We start from the raw sequence: 25,172 nt of genomic DNA, 5'->3' as shown, positions 1-25,172 counted from the left end.
AATTATTCTGAAATTGGACACTCACAGTGAACAAGGGTCTTCTTCTGTAAGGTCTGATAAATAGACATTTGCAAAGTGGATGAACAACATTCCTATGGCTTGCTTGGAAGTATCTAAAAACCTGCACAGAGGAAAAAAAAAACAGCTTTTAAGACAGACAAATTTGTTTACACCACAGTCAGGCACCACAAATTTATTTGAATTAAAACTCCATCTCAATTAGTAATTTTTTTTCTTCAAATGAGAACAGCAGAACTGATAAAGCATCATGGTGTTTAGCTTACTGAACAATGTTCCATTGCAAATTCTGCTCCTTTTTTTCTTCCCCCCCCCCATCTTGAATATTGACAACAATAAATCAAATTATACTTTACCACTGCAAATTTAAAGTCCAGGGATATCCTCTTGGTATCATGTGTGTTATCCAGGAGGTAATCCTCACTAAACCTAGCTAAGTCTGTAATGACCTCCTGTAAACAATGAGTATCCCAGCCTCACTTGACATTTCTGTCCCTTTACTTTTAGGCATTTTTAGCAAGTTTAGGGCACAGACCAAAATCAAATCAAACCCTCACGATGTGTTTGTTGGTGAATAATCTACTACCTGGCCAGTATTTTGCTAAAAAAACACCAACATATTTTTGACCTAAAAGTGTGAAGTGTTCTCACTGAATTTTTCTGTAATATGACAGTTTAGACCAAGCTGCAAAGGAATGACAACCTTGGAAGCATTATCTCCAAAGCAGGTGACAGAGCTGGAGAGAAGAGAGTTTACTTGCAAGGATTAAACAAAAAACAACCTAAAAAACCCTCTCACTTAGGGATTGATTCAGTATTGACTCCAGCCCTTGCACAAAATCAAAACTTCCAGTGCATGCATTATTAAATGTTAAATATAGGAATTGTATCAAAATCACTCTCTAGGCAATTCTGCCTGTGGCTTCCAGGGCTAAAATGATCCAAACGCTTCAGAAGATCCTAGCAACATTTTATGCCTGAATTCACCTCCCTTCCCTGACAACTTTACCTTAACGTCGCACTCATTGCACAACACAAAGTGTTGGAGATGGTGCAGGAAGTTACTTATCTAATCTGCACACCATATTATAACAGTAAGACTCTTTGCTTAAAACTTAAGGGCTATCACAGTACTACTTAGAACTTCAGGCTGAGGTAGTCTGTAGCACACAACACTATTTTTTCAATAAAGGTCAGGAGTAGCTTTGAAAAGCAGCATTGTATGAGACAACTTTAAACCACTGAAGCCTTCAACAACTGGAAGGACACCTTCACATCTACAGCAGTCTTAAAACCAGTACAGGTTATGTTGGCATTGCTACCACCCAAGGACTTTTAAAACCAAATAAACTTTTATAACTTGTATTTTTTATGGCTTATGTGTTTGTATGCTTTACCATACTGCTATCTTAAATGCGATAGGGTAGCTGCAGGAAGGGGGATTTTGGTTAAGTCCACCTGGCAGCTTCTTGTAAGCTTATATAGACTTTATGTTCATGTTCAGCTCTATGTTTTCATCTTCAGAAGGAAACACAACTTGAAGCCTTATGTTAGGAAGAAGTCCTAACAAGTTGTTCTTCATAGAAAGAGTGATTGGCCATTGGAATGTGCTGCCCAGGGAGGTGGTGGAGTCACCATCCCTGGAGGTGTTTAGGAAGAGGCTGGATGGGGGTTCTCGGTGCCATTAGTTGATTAGATAGTGTTGGATGATAGGTTGGACTCGATCACAAAGGTCTTTTCCAACCTGGTTAATTCTATTCTATCTTTGTAGAAAGCCCTGAAGTGTTTAGTAAGAAAGCACTAGCAGAAAAATGCACAGAAAAGACCTTTTTGTTGACTCATGTACAGGGAATATTTTTTTCTTGTTGTTCCTCACAATCAGTCATCAATTTCTTGCCATCCTGTTTTTAATCACCATATGCAAACAATCATTCCCTTCCATTTCTAAAACATGCAAGACAGAAGAAAGTGAAGCCTAAAACATGCAGAAACATACCATATCCTCCAGGGACGTCTTTCATGCTTTGGTTCTCTGAAGCGTTTTACTATGAAGAAAAAAAACAAAAACAACAAACCACAAACCAAAACAAACGTTGGAAACAATCAGCAACTTCCCAAAGCAAGGAAAAGACAGAAAAGCAAAAGCTTGCAGAAACATCACATTTTTATTTTTATAAATTAGGTCTCCCACAAATGCATTTCACTCTACCAACCTCTAAGGATACGTTTTTAGTATCATAGTATCAGTCAGGATTGGAAGGGACCACAAGGATCATCTAGTTCCAACCCCCCTGCCATGGGTAGGGACACCCCACACTAGATCAGCCTGGCCAGAGCCTCAGCCAGCCTGGGCTTAAACACCTCCAGGGACAGGGCCTCAACCACCTCCCTGGACAACCCATTCCAGGGCTTCACCACTCTCATGGTAAAGAACTTCCTCCTCACCTCCAGCCTGAATCTCCCCACCTCCAGCTTCATTCCATTCCCCCTAGTCCTATCACTACCTGACATCCTGAAAAGTCCCTCCCCAGCCTTCCTGTAGGCCCCCTTCAGATACTGGAAGGCCACAATTAGGTCACCTGGGAGCCTTCTCTTCTCCAGACTGAACAGCCCCAACTCCTTCAGTCTGTCCTCATAGGAGAGTATCACAGTATCACAGTATCACTCAGGTTGGAAAGGACCTCGAGGATCATCGAGTCCAACCCGACACCGCAGACCCCATGACTAGACCATGGCACCAAGTGCCACGTCCAATCTCCCCTTGAACGCCTCCAGGGTCGATGACTCAACCACCTCCCTGGGCAACCCATTCCAATGTCGAATGACTCGCTCGGTGAAGAACTTCCTCCTCACCTCGAGTCTGAACCTCCCCTGGCGCAGCTTGAGACTGTGTCCCCTTGTTCTGGTGCTGGTTGCCTGGGAGAAGAGGCCAACTCCCTCCCGGCTACAACCACCCTTCAGGTAGTTGTAGAGGGCAATAAGGTCACCCCTGAGCCTCCTCTTCTCCAGGCTAAACAATCCCAGCTCCCTCAGCCTCTCCTCATACTGTGATACTGAGAGGTGCTCCAGCCCTCTGATCATCCTCGTGGCTCTTCTCTGGACACCTTCCAGCACCTCCACATCCCTCCTGTAACAGGGGCTCCAGAACTGGACACAGTACTCCAGGTGGGGTCTCACCAGGGCTGAGTAGAGGGGGAGAATCACCTCCCTCGACCTGCTGGCCACACTTCTCCTGATGCAGCCCAGGATCTGATTGGCTTTCTGGGCTGCAAGAGCACACTGAGAGCTCATGTTGAGCTTCTTGTCCACCAGCACCCCCCCCAAGTCTCCCTCCTCAGGGCTACTTTCCAGCCACTCACTGCCCAGCCTGGCTATGTGCCTGGGATTGCCCTGACCCAGATGCAGGACCCTGCACTTGCTCTTGTTGAACCTCATGAGGTTGGCTTGTGCCCACTTCTCCAGCCTGTCCAGGTCCCTCTGGATGGCCTCCCTTCCCTCCAGCGTGTCTGCTGCACCACACAGCTTGGTGTCATCAGCAAACTTGCTGAGGGTGCACTCAATGCCACTGTCCATGTCACCCACAAAGATGTTGAACAAGACAGGTCCCAGGACTGATCCCTGAGGGACTCCGCTTGTCACTGGCCTCCACTGGGACATGGAGCCATTGACAGCCACTCTTTGGGTGCGGCCATCAAGCCAGTTCCTTATCCATCTAGTGGTCACCCATCAAACCCATGTGTCACCAGTTTGGAGACCAGGCTGTGGTGTGGGACAGTGTCGAAGGCTTTGCTCAGGTCCAGGTAAACAGTTTTTAAAGAAACTGGCTCTGTTCTGTCACCTTCAGGTCCCTACAGATCCATCGTCAGACTGCCAATGCACCTCACACGCAAAACTCATCTATTACCCACCACCATCCCCTGGCCTTAGCTTTTATGACTGCCCATCCAGAAAATTTAATTTCCAATAGGAAAGCCAGTAGTAGAAAAAGCTGTTTCCTTTGCTCACTGGAGACCAAAAGGCAAATTGGAACGGAGGGGCAATCTGCAATATTAGAAATAAATCAAGCGAAGTAGTTTTTTGAAGCTGGAAGTTTCAAATAGGTTGCTGTATGCAAGTTATGCTTACCTAGCTTACAAGCCTTTAAAACTCATATTGGTTTATGAGACAATCATAACTTTTTCCACAAGTAAGGCAATTTCCCCCATACAATTTCCACTCTCATACAATGCAGCATTGAGGGTCACCCAAATGCCTTGGAATAATGACAATTCACCTCCAAGGTGGAGGGGCAGCATTTGCAGGGAGCACCAAGCTAACTACTTGCCATGTCAATGTCTGTCATTGCTTCTGACAGCAGAGAGAAACTACATTTCACTCCCATATGAAAAAAACAACAACTAAGAGACAAGAGGCAAAGAATGAACATTTGCACAAATAAAGTGATAGTAACAACACAAGCCCTGAGGAGAGGCTGAGGGAGCTGGGGTTGCTTAGCCTGGAGAGAAGGAGGCTCAGGGGTGACCTTATTGCTCTCTACAACTACCTGAAGGGGGGTTGTAGACAGGCAGAGGTTGGTCTCTTCTCCCAGGTAACCAGTACCAGAACAAGTGGACACAGTCTCAGGCTGCACCAGGGGAGGTTCAGACTGGAGGTCAGGAGGAAGTTTTACACAGAGAGAGTGATTGCCCACTGGAATGGGCTGCCCGGGGAGGTGGTGGAGTCACCATTGCTGGAGGTGTTCAGGAGGAGACTTGATGGGGTGCTTGGTTGCATGGGTTAGTTGGTCGGGTGGTGTTGGATGATAGGTTGGACGTGATGATCTTGAAGGTCTCTTCCAACCTGGTTTATTCTATTCTATTTAACACTGGCCAGCAGTTGTCTCTGAACAGCATGCCATATATATAAAACGTCTGTTACTATCCAGTAACAGTTAGCCAGTCAGCAGTTTATGACAACTCCTCCTCAATCAGACTATGGACTACTTTAATTAGTCTTGCTTTTGCACAACTGAAGCCACAAAGTGTCATAAAATAAGTTAATTTTCAACTTACAGTGGCATTTGTGAGAGATGCTTTTCTGCTGACTAAGGAGACATCAAACTGGTAAGGTTTGTGCATTTCAGGGGAGGCAAAGTTCCAAGCCTAGGCTTTTGTTTATTGCTACTATGAAGAAGCTGTAAAAACCTGCAGGTTCATTTCTTTCTCTGCTCACAAACAAAAAAATAACAACAAAAAACCCAACCAACAAAACAACAAATGTTTTTGGAACAGCACATTCAATCCAGTTCAGCTAACAGCTGATTGTGTTGTTTGGGGATTGTGTTATTCTATGAACACCACTTCAAGTGTTATCCACACTGAGAACAAGACTTCAGAAGGTCTGTGTTTCTCAGGCTAATTCTGAAAGCATTTTGTTGGAGTTAGCATTAAACAAGAGAGTTGACTTTCAAAGCCCCTGCAGATGTCTCCTGGGAATGCATTAGATGTCTGATCACACCACAAACACCCACCCCCCAAATGAAATGAGACAATCTGTTGAAATGCTTCAGGAGCATGTACACCTGTACACTTGAAAGTCCAGCAGACCCATATGAAACAAGGTTGTTTTCTCAGCCTAGCTTGTTACAGCTCCATGTCTGTGGGCACCAGGTATTTCTGATGTCTACAAGTGTGGCCAGGTACTTTCCTACAGACCCTTAATGCAGCACCCAGGTTGTGCTGCCTTCCCAACACAACATATTATCACATCAGACTGGTTGAAGCTGGGGGCAGTCTACCTCCACTTCCAGCAAAGCAGTGACCTTATTACTCTCTACAACTACCTGAAGGGAGGGTGTAGACAGGCAGAGGTTGGTCTCTTCTCCCAGGCAGCCAGCACCAGAACAAGAGGACACAGTCTCAGGCTGCGCCAGGGGAAGTTCAGGCTGGAGGTCAGGAGGAAGTTTTACACAGAGAGAGTGATTGCCCATGGGAATGGGCTCCCTGGGGAGGTGGTGGAATTGCCATCACTGGAGGTGTTCAGGAGGAGACTTGACAGGGTGCTTGGTGCCATGGGTTAGTTGATTAGGTGGTGTTGGATGATAGGTTGGACATGATGATCTTGAAGGCCTCTTCCAACCTGGTTTATTCTATTCTATTCTATTTCCTTCAGAAGGATATAAAATTCATTCTCCTGTCAGGCCTTGTGTGGCAGCATTGATCATCTCACTTGAAAACTGCTGCTCTGTTGGACAGACAAATTCTACAGGAGAGACTGAATTTTCTGTGTAGCTGTAGACAGCCAGGACTTCCCCAGTAAACTGAGTTAAAAACCAGTAGGCCACACCAGTGCCATCGAGGTTCATAGAGTGTTTGCAACACCTGGTGGTGTTGGATGATAGGTTGGACACGATGATCTTGAAGGTCTCTTCCAACCTGGTTTATTCTATTCTATTCTAAATTAGTTTTGTAGCCAGAAAACACTGTTTTTCAAGTACTGATTCTGTACATTTTTCAAAGCATCTATCAAGCTGGAGAGGGGCAAGCAACTTTTTCACTTGCCCTCCCCCCAAACATGTCATGATTGTAGATGCTCTCAGCCCCACTCACAGTTTCTCTTGGCAGTCTGCATTGCCTCAGTGTAAACTCTGAGACGTGCACTGGTGTGTGTGTCAGCTGACAGATGGATCTCAATCTGCCAGCTTCTCACTGTGAGAGGTGGTGCTGCTCCATATGCTTTGATTCGGAGCGTTATACTTGCACCAGCAAGAATTCACCATATTTAATATTAATTAACTAATAATGTTCAGAATTTCATGCTGAATTACAAATGAAGAAAGGAGTGCTGCTTGTTTATACAGTCACTGCCAGAATTTTTCAGGGAAGGAAATAAAAGCACTTCTGCCAACACGCCTGTGAGCTGCCAGATGGACAGATAATAGATAAGCATATAAGGCAGAGTATTGCTAATGCAAAATTCAAGTTCATTAAATTGTTTCCTGCTTCATTGAAATTCTAGAAATAATTAATGTCAGAATACTGTGGAAGGGCTGCTAACAGTGGCTTTAAACACAGGAGTTTTGCAACCAGTGTTCAAGCGAATGGAACCCAGAGGAAAGAATCAAGACCATAGAGAAGAACGGAGACAAGAAACAAAATAAAACCTCTTCAAACTGTCAATATGGAAAGCAACACTTGGAATTGAGCCTTTCCTCCACTCCCTCCTTCACCTCCTCAGGAAGGCCTATTGGGAATATTTTGCTGATGTAAAGTGACTTCAGTATGGATGCAAGAACACCCCAGTTTCTGGACGGCTGCTCAGGCGGCAGCACAAAACTGGCTCGCCACAAACGCCGGAAATGTTTCTACAGCTCATGTGTTACTGTGTTGCTCAGACACATGTTCTGGCAGCTCACAGTAAGAATCTGATTCCAGTAAAGACCAAAGAAGATTGGTTTAGCTCATCAATTTGAAATAAAATTTAAAAGAAAAGACAAGAAGCTAAAGAATATTGAACATGTTTGAATTGCTCTACAGCTCTACCACCATGACACTGCTCTTCTGAGGACAGAACGGAGAATTTCATCTGTACTTCCAGTGCTGCTCAAAACTCTTTCAAACATCAGTCCAAGACAAAGCATGTGCCTGAATGGTCTGTTTCATAAACCTCCTACACATCTCTGACACCAGGCCTCAGCAAAGCAGAGGCTGAGCTTAGCCTGGAGAAGAGGAGACTCAGGGATGACCTTATTGCTCTCTACAACTACCTTAAGGGGGGGTTGTAGACAGGCAGAGGTTGGTCTCTTCTCCCATGCAACCAGTACCAGAACAAGAGGACACAGTCTCAGGCTGTGCCAGGGAAGGTTTAGGCTGGAGGTTAGGAGGAAATTTTACACAGAGAGAGTGATTGCCCATTGGAATGGGCTGCCCAGGGAGGTGGTGGAGTCACCATTACTGGAGGTGTTTAGGAGGAGACTTGATAGGATGCTTGGTTGCATGGTTTAGTTGAATAGGTGGTGCTGGATGATAGGGTGGACATGATGATCTTGAAGATCTCTTCCAACCTGGTCTATTCTATTCTGAAGAGGAAAACCAAAAGGAGGGAAGGTTTGCCAGGATAAGATCACATTCACACATCACACATGCACACCTGCTCAGGTGTGGGACAGCAGGGACAGAACCAGATCCTTCTTGCAGGTGCACAGGCAGTGGGCACAAGGAAACAGCCACAAGTTGCAGCCAGAGAAATTCCAGCATGACAGAAGTAAAACATTTCCAATGAGAGCAATCAAACTCTGCAACAAGTTTCCCAGAGAGGGTGCAGTGCCTCACAGCCCTTGAAAAGTCACCTGCAAAATGTTGTGACCGAGGGGACACAGGCTGGCCCTGCTCCGTGCAGGAGCTGGGAGCAGGTGGCATTTAAGACCCTTTTCAACAAAAATTGGGCCACAAGTCTAAAAACTCTGTTATATGATACTTGAAAGCTCCAAGATTTGAACCAATTACCAAAGGACCAAAACATGGCTAACTAAACCCACACACACACATATACATGCATGCACAGAGTTCAACAGTGAGAAATCTGCTAGAGTTTGAGCTTCCCTTCAGTGGCACATCCTGAGTGTGCTGAATCTCCCCCAGCAGGTTTGTTTGGCTGGGCTTCCCAAGAGCTGTGCTGCAACCAGGCAGATCCTTGAACATAGGTGCCATAGGATGAGCATGGGGTTAACTGCAGGCTTGCTTTGATGTTACTTCACATCATGCCCCACATTCAAGTGTTAAAGTTTCCAGTAGAAGGCTGTGTTGCTAATGATGTACGGAGCAACAGCTGCGGAGTTGAACGGCACATTAGCATCCAAACTCCGAACAGGATGCAGGAGCTCATATGGCTCCTCTCAGACAACCGAATTATTTTCAGAACATTTGGTTATCAGGAGAACATATGCATCATAGGTTGGATCCTGTAATTTCTAACCCTGTTAAAAACTTGTGAAATCAACTACATATGCAGGCCAGTTTCCAATATTTTTAAACTCTGTTTAGGAAGAGTGTCAAAAACACTGGCCTGCCTGGTAGCACCAACACTTTGCCCACAACAGGGGGAACCCTGTCTGTTTTCAATCAGCCCACGTGCACTAACAGCTCCTGAACATTCTCACCACTATGGAATGACAACTACTGGTGAATTTTACATTACCTGGGCTCTTTATCATACATTTTAACTTCCCTCCCTTTCCAACTACAGCAAAGTGTCCAGAGAAAGGCAACAAAGTTGGTGAGGGGTTTGGAACACAAGCCCTACGAGGAGAGACTGAGGGAGCTGGGGTTGCTTAGCCTGGAGAAGAGGAGGCTCAGGGATGACCTTATTGCTCACTACAACTACCTGAAGGGAGGTTGTAGACAGGTGGGGGTTGGTCTCTTCTCCCAGGCAGCCAGCACCAGAACAAGAGGACACAGTCTCAGGCTGCACCAGGGGAGGTTTAGGCTGGAGGTTAGGAAGAAGTTCCACACAGAGAGAGTGATTGCCCATTGGAATGGGCTCCCTGGGGAGGTGGTGGAGTCACCATCATTGGAGGTGTTCAGGAGGAGACTTTATAGGGTGCTTGGTTTAGTTGATTACTTGGTGTTGGATGATAGGTTGGACATGATGATCTTGATCTCTTCCAACCTGGTTTATTCTATTCTAAAGCATGTCTTGTGGCTTCACTTTGTCCCCTCTCCCCTTATTTTCTTTGTCACAGCAAGGAGAGAATAAGAAATTACAGCTTTCAAATTAACACTGCAAAGAAACAACATGCCTAATGAGAACAAGCTAAAACAATGCCTTAGAGAAATGCATACGAGTGTATAAACCACTGTATCACTCGATTGCCAAAAGCTTTTGAGACACTCGAGCTCAGCATCTCCTATGCATTCAGTTTTAAACAATTATAGGAATGGGTGTGTGTTTAAAGAGAGGTAATAAATATGATTGTAAAAAAAGACCCAAAGAACCAGTGTTTTTGGCTTGCTGTTCATTTCTCCAGGCAAAAAAGGAAACACACTATATTCTTAGTAATTCAGGTTTTGCCTTACTTAAGCTCCCAAACGCTCCAATACAAGACACCTTCAAAGCCTGCTAGTCATTGCCCTACAGAAGAACCTCAAGATTCTTCATATTTTTGCTTCATGACTAACACTCTTGGACACCAATTATATTAAAGCAGAAATTATACCAGACTGGAGCAAATGATTTCCACTTCCATCCAGTGATATAGTTGTTCTAGAGAGAGATAGCAGGAAGCCACGGGTTCAAGATTTTGTAGAACAACTTAAAGGAAGATTTTGTTCTAGTGAGTGTAAAAGACTGACACACTACAAAGTGCATGAGCTCACTGGCTTTGCTGTCCTGCAGAAAGGACTTCTAAAACTTCTGTAGGACAGAAAGAGTATTGTCCATGCAAGTATCCAACCTCTTTTCTTAATGCCCCTGCATCCTTGACCCCACTGGTTCTGAAGAGATACGTGGTTAATTAAGGACTTGTCCCTTAAAGATAGTCACCCAGGGAGAAACTTCATAGAAATGCTGGACACAATAAAGTTTAATGACCCAGCTACTTAGTTATTCAAGGGCATCATAAGATCGATGATGCAGTGTCCCTTCGTTCCAATGGCAGCAGTTACAGGAATGCTGCAGCCACAGCTTTCAGGCTTCGGGATAGTTAAACGGATACTGGCACTCATTAGGGCAGAGAACAAGGGACTTTGTTGTACTGCAGAGTTAAATACATAGCTTAGCAGATGCTCTGCACTGTCTCATGACCAGGACTCTTTTGTCTCAACACAAATGACATAGGATGATGGGAAATGATGTGCCCACACTGTCTTTCACAGAATTTATCAAATGGGCAGCAGTGCTTGCTGGATAAACACTGGAGAACTACAGTTACTGGAAGCTACTCTGTGAAAATGTTTCCCACCTGCTGCCACACCCAGCTGAAAAAAAAAACCCACCAAACAAAAAACACTGTCTGTAAATTGTGTCCCTACAAAGGTTTACTGTAGCTAAGGGAGTGGTTATCACAAAGTGAAGCTCCCCAGAGTGCATGGAAGGAGAGGGCACATCACTGTTAGAAAAAAACCCAACCTACCACCAGGACCACAAACCCAGAACAAACAAAATACTGCTACTTGAGCTTTGTAATGAAAGAATGTTGCTTCCTGAGGAAGGGCAGCCAAATGCATTGCATGAGGTTGGTGAGCTTTTTATTCCCAACATGTATATATTTCAAGCATTTGGAAAATGCTGGGTTTTTTTAGCTTACAGCTTGTACTGATTGGCTGGAGGAGACACAAGTAAGTCAGAGAGGCATTAGTCATTGGAATGGGCTGCCCAGGGAGGTGGTGGAGTCACCATCCCTCGAGGTGTTCAAGACGAGACTGGACATGGCACTTGGTGCCATGGTCTCGTCATGAGGTCTGTGGTGACAGGTTGGACTCGATGATCCTCGAGGTCTCTTCCAACCTTGGCTATACTGTGATATTACCTGTCACATGCAATTCAGCCTAAGACAATTTCACCAAGGCTGATCTCATGCATCCTGGTAGCACATGACAATGTGGTTCTGACAAAAGAATTAACTTTGCTGTCGATAGAGAAAACAAACGTGCTGTAGCAGAGCATGCAGCCCAGACACAGCACATCAGTAGCCACTGGAACTGAGCTTCCTCCCCTCCTTTTTATTTATTTTTTTTCAGTTAAAGCTTGCACTTTAAAATATCAAAACTGATGTAGCACACAAAAAATGAGACACAAATTCTCACTCTCAATTGCCATCCTACTTGCTACCTCCCCAGAGAGAGCAGCACTTTAGAAGTCACAAAATGCATGTAACATGCACAATGTAAATAAGTTATTCAGCCCTTTACTTCCTGAAAGACATGCCAGCTCTACAGCAATACTAGAACCAAAGGGCTGTAATTGTCTGCTTTGAGACTTCTAAACAGCATAGGTATCCCAGGAAATATTTATTCCAGTATCAAGATTTTAAGACAAAATCTGATCTTGGAGGACAGGAATTTATCATCTTTGCATTTAGCATACATAGCACATTCAGGTCAAGTTGTGCTTTATGTGAAAGGTCCTAATAAATCACAGTTTCTCAGCACTGTCAGAGAAGCAGATGCCAATATTTCTTCAACAGGTACAAGACAGTTAAAGCACATCTAAGCCTCTGGTACTGAAGTGCTGGTAAGTTTTTGTCTTTAGAAGTTTAATGCACAGTCCTCTTGCAAACACCTTTGTACTCTGAACTAGGTATCATAGTATGAGTCAGGGTTGGAAGGGACCACAAGGATCATCTAGTTCCAACCTCCCTGCCATGGTCAGGGACACCTTCCACTAGACCAGGCTGATCAAGGCCTCATCCAACCTGGCTGATACCAAATTATTATCCAATTGTCAGAGGACATTATGTTTGTCCATCATCAGGACATTTCCCAGCAGAAATCCCAATTCTGCAAACACTCACAGTATCATAGTATCAGTCAGGGTTGGAAGGGACCACAAGGATCATCTAGTTCCAACCCCCCTGCCATGGGCAGGGACACCCCACACTAGATCAGCCTGGCCAGAGCCTCAGCCAGCCTGGGCTTAAACACCTCCAGGGACAGGGCCCCAACCACCTCCCTGGACAACCCATTCCAGGGCTTCACCACTCTCATGGGGAAGAACTTCCTCCTCACATCCAGCCTGAATCTCCCCACCTCCAGCTTCATTCCATTCCCCCTAGTCCTATCACTACCTGAGATCCTGAGAAGTCCCTCCCCAGCCTTCCTGTAGGCCCCCTTCAGATCCTGGAAGGCCACAATGAGGTCACCTGGGAGTCTTCTCTTCTCCAGCCTGAACAGCCCCAACTCCTTCAGTCTGTCCTCATAGGAGAGGTGCTCCAGCCCTCTGATCATCCTCGTGGCCCTTCTCTGGACACCTTCCAGCACCTCCATATCCCTCTTGTAACAGAGGCTCCAGAACTGGAGGCAGTACTCCAGGTGGGGTCTCACCAGAGCTGAGTAGAGGGGGGAGAATCACCTCCCTTGACCTGCTGGCCACACTTCTCCTGATGCAGCCCAGGATCTGTGTTAATAAACAGCTACCATAAATCAAAACCCCAAAAGGCAGGTTGCTAGAGAAATAAACAGCCCATTCCTACCATGCAATACACATACCTACTGAGATGTGGAAAATACAGTCTGCTGTGCTCAAGTGGAATTTTTTCTTTCCATTAAAAATAAGAACCATTTGGGACGCATGAATTATTTAGTGCCAAATAAACAGAATCAATACATATTAATGTGCACTAAGCAGCCATTCACGATTCACAACACCATTTTCATGTACAGCATTCACAAGATCACTCAATAATACATGAAGCTTTCCTAAGGTTATTAGTATGACAACAGATATCAATGAACTCGAAGTCATTCAAGCCAGTTGTTTTAAAGCAGCTCTTGGGAGCTGGCAGAGCTGCCGAGGCACAGCCACAAACTCACCTGTCATTCATTAAAATATTAATTAAGCCAGTAACTGTAGCAGCTCCACAAGCAGAAAGCAAACTCAAAATACAAGTTCAGACAGGCACAAAAAGAAAGTGAAAGGAGAGCTGTGTTTTCATTTGTAGAAAATGCCAAGCAGCAAATATATTAAATCAAGGAGGTCAAAGGCAGATGTAAGCTGTGTGTTTAGAGCCCATCTAAATAGCTTTGCTTGCAAGATTCAGTCTTCCTTGGCTGCTGAAACTACTGAAGCATTGAACTACAAGTAAGACACATTTCACATAACACCAACTGTCTCACAAAACCCAGAAGACACATGACCTGCTCTCATACACTCTGTTTACACACAATCAAATACCATGACAGGAGAGTTAGGGGTCAGTTTTCCAGACTTCTTTGATATAACCTATCTGATAATGAGGTATTCACTACATACATACTTTCATCTTGATTTCAGGAATGTAATGGAATAGTTTCTATGTGCATGATCACTCTTTTTGATGATAAAACTTCACACTTGTTAACATTTGTGTCAGTTTCATAAAAGCTTCACAACAGCAAACCTAATAGAATAAACCAGGTTGGAAGAGACCTTCAAGATCACCGAGTCCAACCCATCATCCAACACCACCTAATCAACTAAACCATGCAACCAAGCACCCCATCAAGTCTCCTCTTAAACACCTCCAGTGATGGGGACTCCACCACCTCCCTGGGCAGCACATTCCAATGGCCAATCACTCTTTTTATGAAGAACTTCTTCCTAACATCCAGCCTAAACCTCCCCTGGTGCAGCTTGAGACTGTGTCCTCTTGTTCTGGTGCTGGTTGCCCGGGAGAAGAGACCAACCCCCACCTGGCTACAACCTCCCTTCAGGTAGTTGTAGAGAGCAATAAGGTCACCCCTGAGCCTCCTCTTCTCCAGGCTAAGCAACCCCAGCTCCCTCAGCCTCTCCTCATAGGGCTTGTGTTCCAAACCTCTCCCCAGCTTTGTTGCCCTTCTCTGGACACTAAATGCCAGCACTAAAAACATACAGCCATAAGCAAGCTCAAGTTTTCAAGATCAGATGGAGAGTTAGCTCTTCCCCTTGTTCAATTCTAAAGCTCTTTAGACATCTATTTAATCCTCTAATATTACCTTGCAAAGAAAGCACTAAACCCCTGGGCACACAAACTAGAATACACTGCCAGTCACACCATGAGCTTCAAAACAAAAAAGGCATGCTGCAAAATATTGCATAGTAGCTTTCCCTGGACACCTAAGAGCAGTTATTGTACAATGCTATTAAAATCTTAGAGTATATCATCTGCAAAAATTATTAGAGCCAGAGGATGTATGTTGGTAGTTATGAATAGTTGTCTGTGGCTTTAAAGTGAATTTTGTTCTGTGAGGAAAAAAACAATTCAACTCTATTTTTGGCAAATGGAACAAAAGGAGTGGAACAACTGAAAGCAAGAGATGGTTGTTTCTCTAAGTGCTCATTTAAGATGACTTCCTAGCCTGTCCAAGATTGGTAAGATGAACCTTGTAAAACAGTATTTGGCCAAGTTCTGAGCATTCAAGCCCAGGACAACAATTTCTACCAAACTGATGCCCGTCCTATAAAACTTACTGCTACCCCTGAAACTCTAAAACAAGAGCTCCCTTCTCCAGTTCTCCCACCAACAATTTCTAGCTACTTCCACCTCTTTCAATAGCGTCAGTGAGCACAACAGTGGAGAGTCCTCTCAAACAGAAGCATACAAATACATTTTGTATCATCAATCTCCCTACTCTGAGCACCTTGCAGCTTACAGGCAGCTGCTTCCCAGGTCCTCCTGCAAGCATCTGAGCTATGTTACACCTGAAGTGATGAATCTGAATCATGTACATGAGCTATGAGGCATTTCAACTGTGAATCCATTTTAGCATGTTTGCAGCCTCAACATTCATTACATATGACAGTATGTGTACAAGCTTATGACAACAATGTGTGATTCAGTCAGTGGTAAAAAACCTGCTCTTCAGTACCTTGAGCAACAGTGCAAACAAGTTCAATTACTCTTGATCAAACCCTAAAACCTCACCCCTATGCCACACCTCCTCATGCAAAGGCAGCCTCATGCAAGCTCAAAACTTAAATTTAGTCTGCCAGTGGGATTTAACATACTCAGTTTTACAGAGAATACATTTTGCTGTGATCAAGAAACCTTTGAGAATGCAAAACATTTCACAGAATCATAGAATAGTCAGGGTTGAAAGAGACATCAAGGGTCATCTAGTTCCAACCCCCCTGCCATGGGCAAGGGACACCTCACACTAGATCAGGCTGCTCAGAGCCACATCCAGCCTGGCCTTAAAAACTTCCAGGGATGAGGCTTCTACCACCTCCCTGGGTAATCTGTTCCAGTGTCTCACCACCCTCATGGTGAAGAACTTCTTCCTGACATCCAGTCTGAATCTGCATCTTCTAGTTTTGCTCCATTCCCCCTAGTTCTACCATTACATCACATCCTGAACAGTCCCTCACCAGCTTTCCTCTAGGCCCCCTTCAGATACTGGAAGGCCACAATAAGGTCTCCTCAAAGCCCTCTCCCCTCCAGACTGAACAGCCCCAACTCTCTCAGCAGGCAGGAGAGAGCAGACCTGAGTTTTCATTTCATCAACAAAATCCACACAGATAAGATCTTGTTAAATATCAGTTTAAGAATGCAAACTTCATTAACCATGAAGTTAATATCGCTGCAGAATGCAAAGATGCACACTGTGGGTTTGAACAAATCAGCTCCTTACAAACTTAATTATAAAACACCAGTCAAGAACACATTCATTTTGCAGTTTACAGTCTAACAACAGGCTGGCTAACAGTCCAGAAGTTACTTCTAATTAAACACAGCTTCAGCATACTGGATAATTTATCATTTTAATAGTTTACAAATGTCAACATAACTTATCCTGTTTCCTAAACATCTCCTAATGTGAATGACGTGGGTAATTACACTTAGAACAATCTGATTATCTGGAGAACCATTACAGCCAACAATCAGCTGAGTAATAAGAAAGTGCAACACACTCCGAGCCAACGAGACAAAGAAAGGGATCAGACAACTGCTACTGAAAAGTGCAACTCACTTGTAGATGATCTGCCTAAATTAGTAGCCTTGTTGGGTTTTTTACCTTCACTTTTACTGGCATGACACATTGAGAATAGCTGCTGCATGAGAGAGCTGGGATTGCTTAACCTGGAGAAGAGGAGGCTCAGAGACCTTATTGATCTCTACAAATACCTGAAGGGAGGTTGTAGACAGGTGGGGGTTGGTCTCTTCTCCCAGGCAACCAGCACCAGAACAAGAGGACACAGTCTCAAGCTGCACCAGGGGAGGTTTAAACTGGATGTCAGGAAGAAATTCTTCACAGAAAGAATGATTTGCCATTGGAATGTGCTGCCCAGGGAGGTGGTGCAGTCACCATTACTGGAGGTGTTTAGGAGGAGACTTGATAGGGTGCTTTGTTTAGTTGATTAGGTGGTGTTGGATGATAGGCTGGACTTGATCTCGAAGGTCTCTTCCAACCTGGTTAATTCTATTCTAATTCTATTCCATTTAGTGACACTAAAATATTCATGACCTGACACAACCAGGACATCAAGGTACCAAATAACATGCTATTATAATCCATATACAACAAAGAATTAGACATCTGGCAAGCAGTGTTAATAAAAAAACCAAAGGAAGCACAGTTAAAGCAGAACTAAACATCATGAAAATGTTTGTCCCTATTGTGAGTAAATGCAGAGACACACACCTAACTATGCTACAAAATAAGTTTGGTCTTTTGTTTTCAAAATAGAATACAATTCCAGAACTGTTAGCCCTAAATTAATCTCAGGTTATTTGCCTCACTCCAAGGATCAGCTGAGCAGTTCCAAACACTGTTACTACTTGCTGACAAATTTCATGCTGTACAAAAGCAAGATTTTTTCCTCTTTTTTTCTAGAGAGCTTGCAATGGACAGAGTTTACCCCAACTAGCTATTTCATGTATTAAAAAGTACTACAGTATTAGCATGGTATAAGAAAGCAATTTACTTTGCTACTTTACACACGTGATTTGGTTTTTTTTTCCTGCTGTGGCTTGTAATGGATCTCTCATTTTTGTCTCAAGCACAGATAAGTATGTCACAGAGACACTGAAAGGACTGATGATTTATTTAAAGCAAGCAAGCAGCAGCAATGTAACATAGATGCAAGTGATATCTCACCATCTGGGGATAACAAAACACTTGATCATTATAAGGCATAATTTACTTGGCTGTGACCGAAGTGCCCTCACAGGGCTTTTCCAAGTCCTGCAGCCACAAGCAGACACTTAACCTGCAGAACAAAGGCTGTTCTCGAGCATACTCCACTAAGATATCTGATCATTATCAATTACCATGGATTGGCCCCAAAGGAGCACAAGGACAAAACACCTTTTTTTCTACTACCATGACTCCAGCCAGATGAAAGGGAATTGCATTACCCTATTCTGCCAGCCAAATCTACAGGCTGGCTGTCAAGTACCAATGTTATTTGCTGTACACATGCAGCACTGACCTAAAGCCCAACCCCGTACTCCGGGGCAGCTCCCCGGGCACGGGAGGGTGGCGGAGGCCAGACTCCAGCTCCGCCCGCCCCAGGCTCCCGGCGGAGCTGTCCAGGGTCCTCCCCGGGGGCTCGGGCGCAGCCCAGCCACCCGCATGCCTGCCTGCCGATGAACAACTCCCGCTGCTTCCACGGTCTGGAGCTGGTTTTTTCACCTCCTCCTTTTGTAGAAATTACTCTACCCGAATCTTGCTTTCTATTGGGTTCAACAGCGTATCTTACTCGTCCTCCTTCACCCTAAATGGGGTTCAATTGCCACTGCTGTGATACCTGAAAGTGCTCCCTGAAGTTCTTTACCTATCCCAATGCTAGGTAACCCCAAACACACACTGGAATGCAAATTCTACATGGAATACAAGTTCTGCTTCTGTCTAGCAACTCACCAGGAACCTGTACTTGAAAGGTTCTGGGAAACCCTTGATCTCAAAGGTCTTTTCCAACCTGGTTAATTGTACTATATTCTAACACAACAAAGCATGGTCCACGGTGCAAGTACAACACTTTGTATTTTCATACTGCTGAAATGTGCTGTTTGACACTTCTGTACCAAACAGGCTGTGAAATCAGTTCACACAAGGGATGCTTCTGAGGTGGATCTCAGTAATTCACATGACCATGTACTTGTGTCACTTGGGGTGAATACATTCAAGAATGGGATATTATCAAGTTGGGATAACACCAACACCAGCTTGCCAACAGGACACTGTCCTACACCTTAGGAAGCTGCTGTAGAGAATAAACCTGTTATTGTTATTCAGAAGCCTCCATTTCACTGCTGGTGTTATGGGATATCAAAGTCAACTCCCTGTCATTTTCTCATCTTTGAAATCCACTCAAGCAGAAAGAAAATTGCTATGGAAAACAACTGAAAATCATATGCTTTAGGCCTTATGTATCTAACAGCTTCCCTTAAGCTTGCTTGCTTTTTTCCAGGGTTGGGTTGGGTTTGGTTTTTTAACTTAATTTCTTCAAGTTCCAGCTCTGAAGAACATTATCCCCCGTAATAAAGCTACCTTACCTTGACATAAATACGAAACTGTTCCTCTGAAAAGCCTATGTTTCCTAAACCTTTGGTTTTCTACAAAACTTCCTACTGTGATAGCTTATTATACAAAGAAACATTCATTTTCCTTGCCTGGCTTATCAGGTGGGTAAATCTCGCTATAGAGTAAATTAAGTCTGCCATTTTTTAGGTACTTCCTTTACACTACTGTTCAACAAAGAGAGGACCTTAAAAACTAGAAACAATTCTTATAAAAGAGGCTGTATTATTGTTTTTAAGCCGTGACCCTCAATGGCAAACCTGCCTACTCACCCGCTGCAGCCGCACCCTAGTATCACTTCTGCTAGCAGAGAAGCTTTTGTCCTCAGTGTGAGTAGACACACACTGCAATAATGCCATAAAACAGCAACAGTCCCACATACACACACACACGTGTCTCCCACATACATGTGTGTATTTTCCAGAGACAGGCATGAACCTTCCACCTGCAGGGGATCAAATGACCCTTCTGTTTCAAAAACTCAGCAACACAACTCGCATATAATTTCTTAGCTGTTCCTCAGTATCCCAAACCAAACATAGCCATGCTCTGACAAGGTATCAGTCTTCTGCTTAGTAAATAAACTACATATTCAATGTAAAATACTTTTTAAGAGTTTGTGTCAGACAGGATGAAGGGATTGGCAATTGGTTTTCCCCCCATTTTTCCATAGGTTTGGCTAATACAAATTGTATTAAAATAGAATTAACCAGGTTGGAAGAGACCTTTGAGATCGAGTCCAACCTATCATCCAACACCACCTAATCCAGTCTCTTCCTAAACACCTCCAGTGATGGGGACTCCACCACCTCCCTGGGCAGCACATTCCAATGGCCAATCACTCTTTCTGGGAAGAATTTCTTCCTAACATCCAGCCTAAACCTCCCCTGGTGCAGCTAGAGACTGTGTCCTCTTGTTCTGGTGCTGGTTGCCTGGGAGAAGAGACCAACCCCCACCTGTCTACAACCTCCCTTCAGGTAGCTGTAGAGAGCAATAAGGTCTCCCCTGTGTCTCCTCCAGGCTAAGCAACCCCAGCTCCCTCAGCCTCTCCTCACAGGGCTGTGCTCCAGACCCCTCCTGTCGTGGGTTAGAGCCATAGTGCCCCAGTACTGTCCTTTTCTTAAAGGCACAGCCTCAAACGGTCACACCTCCCCAGCTTTGTTGCCCTTCTCTGGACACCTTCCAGCAAGTCACCATCTTTCCTCAATTTTACAACTATGTCTGCATTGTAGATGTGGAAATACCACCACTCTAACCATTCATTACCAATAACAGCCTAACCAGAAAATGCTCAGCAGGTGCTTGGGATTGCTGACAAAACACATCACACTACACACACACACACACCAAAAAATATTTCAAACCCTTTTTGTGGAATCAGTAACAGAAACCATTACTACTGCATTGAAAAAAACAAACCACAGACATCTAAGCAGCAAAGCCATCATTTTAAATCAAGATTCCCATGAAACAAGATACAAGTATTAGAATGGCACCATTTGAATAAATAAATATTACTTTTGGCTTACTGACCTGAAACATAAACACACATCTTTTCCATGAAGGGAAACCCACTAAGACTTCCTGTTATGAAGTGGCTTAGCTTAAATAAACTAGGGTGGAAAATAATGTGTACTCAAGCAGAGAGAACAAGAGCAAAATTAAGCAACAGACTTCAAGAAGAGCAGGCTGAGAGACTTGAGAATTAGCATTCAGAATCCAGTGGGGCTGCCAGTCCAAGCAGACTTCCCCAAAAGAGGTAGACTATAATCAGTTAACTCCCTTTGATAGTGGGTTAGAGCCTGTGGTTAGCAGAAAAGCAACAGAAGTCATCTAGCCCACTGTCTGTAGGACTTTTGATGTACTAGAACATTTGTAGTGCCTGGGTGAAACTGCTTCAATGTGCCTCTGGTAGTACAGAGCTGAATTCAGAGCAGTAAAGATTAATTCAGTGATTAAAGGCAGCACACTGGTGGGCTCCCATAGCACTAGATACATTCACTACTGATTCAGACAACAGAAGAGAACCTAACTGCTCTAACCTGTGGCAAGACTTTACAGAAAGAGCAGGAAGACAGAATCTGGGGGGCCTTGAACAACTTAAGGTAATAAAAGCCAGTGCAAATGCAAACCTCTGCTCTTTGGTCAATGGGGTCAAGGAGTCTCCTGTATAAGCCCAGGGTAGATGATAACTATCAAAACTATCTTCTATGAGAAAAAGATTAGGGGGTTACAACAGGTTTTATATTTGAATCTGAAGATAGCGAAACAAAATCACTTCTTTAAAAGACTACTGAGAGATAAGACAGGAAGTTAAACCAATCTTCATTCCCTGTGCAGCAGAACCAAGGGCATGAGCAGCAAAGAAAACAAAACTTCAGATTTAATTTCAAATGATCATTTGGTCAGCTCAAAGTGAGAAATTCTCTGTCAGTTCTTGGTTGTGTAAATTTAGAAGAGCCACAAAAAGTAGACTGGAAATGTGCCTGGGGGAAAAGAAAAACCAACTCTCTTTGAAGTGCAGGAAGATGTTAGAAAATATCTGAAGTATTAGAAAACAGTTGCAGGAATCAGTGACTCTCTGTTGGAGAGTCACCATATCTTCAACAAATTGCAAACCTGACATTTAGCCACATTTTAGCACTTAAAAGACGAAGTTCAAGCGATGTCATTGGCAGGCCAGTCGATAATGTAACTTTACAGCAATTGGACAGCTGCACACACAAGGGCAGCAAACGGCACTGTCAGATCTTAAACAATTCTGCTTTAACAATACTCCTTCAGTCATTTGTAGATGAACATCTACTAATGAGGCACAGCAAGGTCTCCCTCTTTTTGCAGTTAGTTACTATGATCAGAAAAAAAACCCACGAATTCTTTGTTCCACTGAACACAAGCACGGTAAGATTTATCTAGAAAAGGGCAAGTCTGGGTCAGCCTTTGATTTAGCTACTTACCAAAAACTCTTACTCTTTACATGGCAAATCAAGTATTTTTCAAAGGAAAACAGCCTCTGCACATAAAGACCAATTGTACAATCTCTCTCTGTTGCTGTCACTTTCTTTCTCTGATGAAAAGGTGGTTCTGCACCATTAAGCACAGCCAAAGTATTAAAACAACTCCTTCTAGGGCTTTAAGAAAAATACCCAAATAACCAAAAGACAAATGACTTGTCCTTTGTAAGCTAAATGTAAATATCAGCCAGTCATGTGTCTTCAGTCCTCTGGCTTTTAATGGAGGATAGCTGGAGAAGCAGCCCTGTCCAGAGAGAATTAAGGCTGTTCCAAAGGGAGGCCCACACCTGACTTCACAGCTGTGCCAGGTTCTCCCTCAACAGTATTCCCTAATGCTGCAGGACCAGAGCAAGGAAATAACACCAGCTTCAAAATAACCTCATCTCCCTCTGTTTTTCTGGCTGTACTGCCTTTGTGGTCCAGCTCCAGAAGTTGTGCAGAGGTGACTCCTGAGGAGAGGTCATGCTCTCCCTCCTCTTTTCAGTCACAAGTTCCTGCTTCTCTGTCACATCCGATCTGTGACGTGGACTACAAATCCTACTTGTGGAGGCAACATACCAGATATTTTCCATACGATATCAAAAGGACAAAAACACACAGCAAAAGTAGCAGACAGAACCCTTTCTAGCATAAGGCAGCATGAAGCAAGACAACTGCTCTTTCACCAGTGTCACTGGTCCATACGGTCTGGTCAGGTTCTCCTCCTGCAGGGGGAGAGGCCCAAAGTAAAGTGGAAGACAATGTGGCTGTCAAAACTGGGACAAACATACCCATCCTTCCCTTTCTTAAACATAGGCACTAGCAAGTGTAACAAGTTGCAACATTTCCCCCTCCCTCCCCAATCTCCTCTGGAAACAGATTCCTTTTCACACCAGTACCACTGTGAGGACTGGCTGCCTTCCTTTCATTCCCTTCTTCCATAACTGAAAGCACTTCATTGATAATTTCCTCCTAATAGCTCATGGTTTAAAAATATCTATCCAGCCTGCAGTTTGGGAATGCAGCTAACAACCAGGCTTTCATTTGCCTAGTACATACTTTCTGGGTTTACTTTTTCTTAACTTGAGTATTCCAGTGCTACTGCAAAATGCATGAAGTGATACCATTTCCAGAGAAAAGACACTCTCCTGGCAAACAACACCTGCAGCTCTTCATCTTTTGACGCACAATCCATGGGAATGATCTATTTTTATCTCCTAATGATGCGTACACATTGTTGGCTTTGGAATTAAGAGTACTTTTGCTTGGAAACTGCTAAAACTCCTAATTACAAGGATGCTCTGACTGACCACACGTGACACCAGTGGCTAGTGTTGTGATGCAGTAAGACAATGATGACTGCTATGTGCATAGCTTTTATAAGAGCAATGCACTTGTTAATGTCACCGGAGCACTGAAGCATGCAAATACTGAGTGTTAGAAAATTTTCAACTTAACCACGTGTATGACACGAGCACAGTAAGTCACCAGTTCAATTCTAATGTAAACAGGATCTTAATAGTTAGGTCAAGCTGAGAAACACTTGTAGTTACTGTTACCTTTCCACTCCCCCACATTTTGTTAACAGCAACTTCATCGTCAGACACTGGGCTTGTTTTTCACTCAGCTGAAACAACACTAACTACACTGTACGGGATAGAGGGGGAAAAAATGAATCTGCTAGTACTGTTCCATATTCTTATTCCCCCGGAGCAAGGCAACGTCAGAGTCGCTGCAGCCTTCAGCCCTTCTCACCTTCCTACCAAACTCCAACGAGTAACGTAACAAGTTACTGCCCATCAGCTGAGCTGCTGAAGACAGCCCCATGAGCTCACCGGCAGCACACGCTCTAAGCAAGCGCAGCGCAGCACGGTGTGATTTAACCAAGCGTCTCTCACTTTGCCGTTGGTGACGTGACACGGTACGGCAAAGTTGATAGAACTTAACTAAATCCAGTGACTTCGCGCACGCCACATCACGCCGGCCCTACACAAAGCCGAATACACACTACCCCCGAAGCCATACACCGCAATCAGCGCAGGTGCAAATATTAGCAGAGCAAATTTCGGAAAGGGCATTTTCTTGAAGTACCTGAAATGCAGCCTGTCAGAAGCAAGGCTATCTGTCCTGAACACCTGCCTCCGAAACCTGTCAGCCGTTCCCTCAGGCAGCACGGCAGCGCTGTTAAGCCACACGCCAGCCCTGCTGGGACACAGACCCTGCCAGGCAAGCAGGGAACAGCGGAGAGGTCTCCCTGGGCTGCCCGAGCCGTGCCCCGCAGCCTCACCTCACAGCTCCGCTCCAGCTCACCTGGCACAACACTTCCCCCAGGCCGCCGCGGCCCTCCACGGCCCGGCCCGGCCGGAATCCCGGACAGCACGACACCCCCCCCGGGACGGCCGGGGGGCAACGCAGCGAGGTCGCGGCACCATTAACCGAGCCCGGGACGAAAGGGCCCGTCCCGGCCGCGGCACACCCCCGCCCGCTCACCGCCCGGCGCTGCCAGGCCGCACCAAGCCGGCGAGGCCCGGAGGCCGCGGCCCGCCCCCGCCGCCACTCACGCATGAGGGTGCTGAAGGCCACGACGCCCAGGAGCCCCTGCAGGAAGATGCCGAAGCTGTCCATAAGAGCCCCATTCTCGCAGCCACGGTCTCCCGGCCCCGCCGCCGCTCCCCCGCCTGGCCGCGGAGGGCTGTCGGTGAGGCCGAGGCTGCCGTTAGGCGGCGGCGCCCCCATGACGAGGCCCGGCCAGCGCCCGCCTCAGCGGTGCATGGCGGCGGCAGCGGCGACGTCGTGACCGGCGAGCGAGGCCGCGGCCCCGGCCCCCGCCCCGCTTCCTGTGCCCCGCCGCCCGCCCCGTCGCGTCACAGGCTGCGCCGCTCCCCCATTGGTCGAGACGCGGCCCGGCGGAGCCCCGCGCTCCGCCCCCTACCCCTCACCGCGGCCGCTTCTGTCGGCGCCGGAGGAGCGGTGGCGGGACGAGGGAGAG

General features: G+C 45.1%; 1 protein-coding gene across 1 annotated transcript in view; it reads right to left on the bottom strand.

Moving 5' to 3' along the window:
* Positions 1-24,990, bottom strand: part of STIMATE (STIM activating enhancer) — a 43,890-nt gene extending 18,900 nt beyond the window's left edge. The window contains exons 1-3 of the mRNA XM_068157872.1: positions 24,745-24,990; positions 2,015-2,063; positions 26-121 (exon numbers count right to left, since the gene is read on the bottom strand). Coding sequence (XP_068013973.1) covers positions 26-121; positions 2,015-2,063; positions 24,745-24,919 — 320 coding nt within the window. The 5' untranslated portion in view covers positions 24,920-24,990. The remainder of the gene's footprint in view (positions 1-25; positions 122-2,014; positions 2,064-24,744) is intronic.
* Positions 24,991-25,172: the final 182 nt, after the last annotated feature.

The sequence above is a fragment of the Melanerpes formicivorus genome, unplaced genomic scaffold (assembly GCF_026170545.1).
Source record: "Melanerpes formicivorus ecotype bairdi unplaced genomic scaffold, bMelFor1.0.p_v2 SCAF_38, whole genome shotgun sequence".
Taxonomy (NCBI): Eukaryota; Metazoa; Chordata; class Aves; order Piciformes; family Picidae; genus Melanerpes; species Melanerpes formicivorus.
The sequence above is the reverse complement of the archived record's forward strand: the minus strand, read 5'-3'. Positions and strand labels throughout refer to the sequence as shown.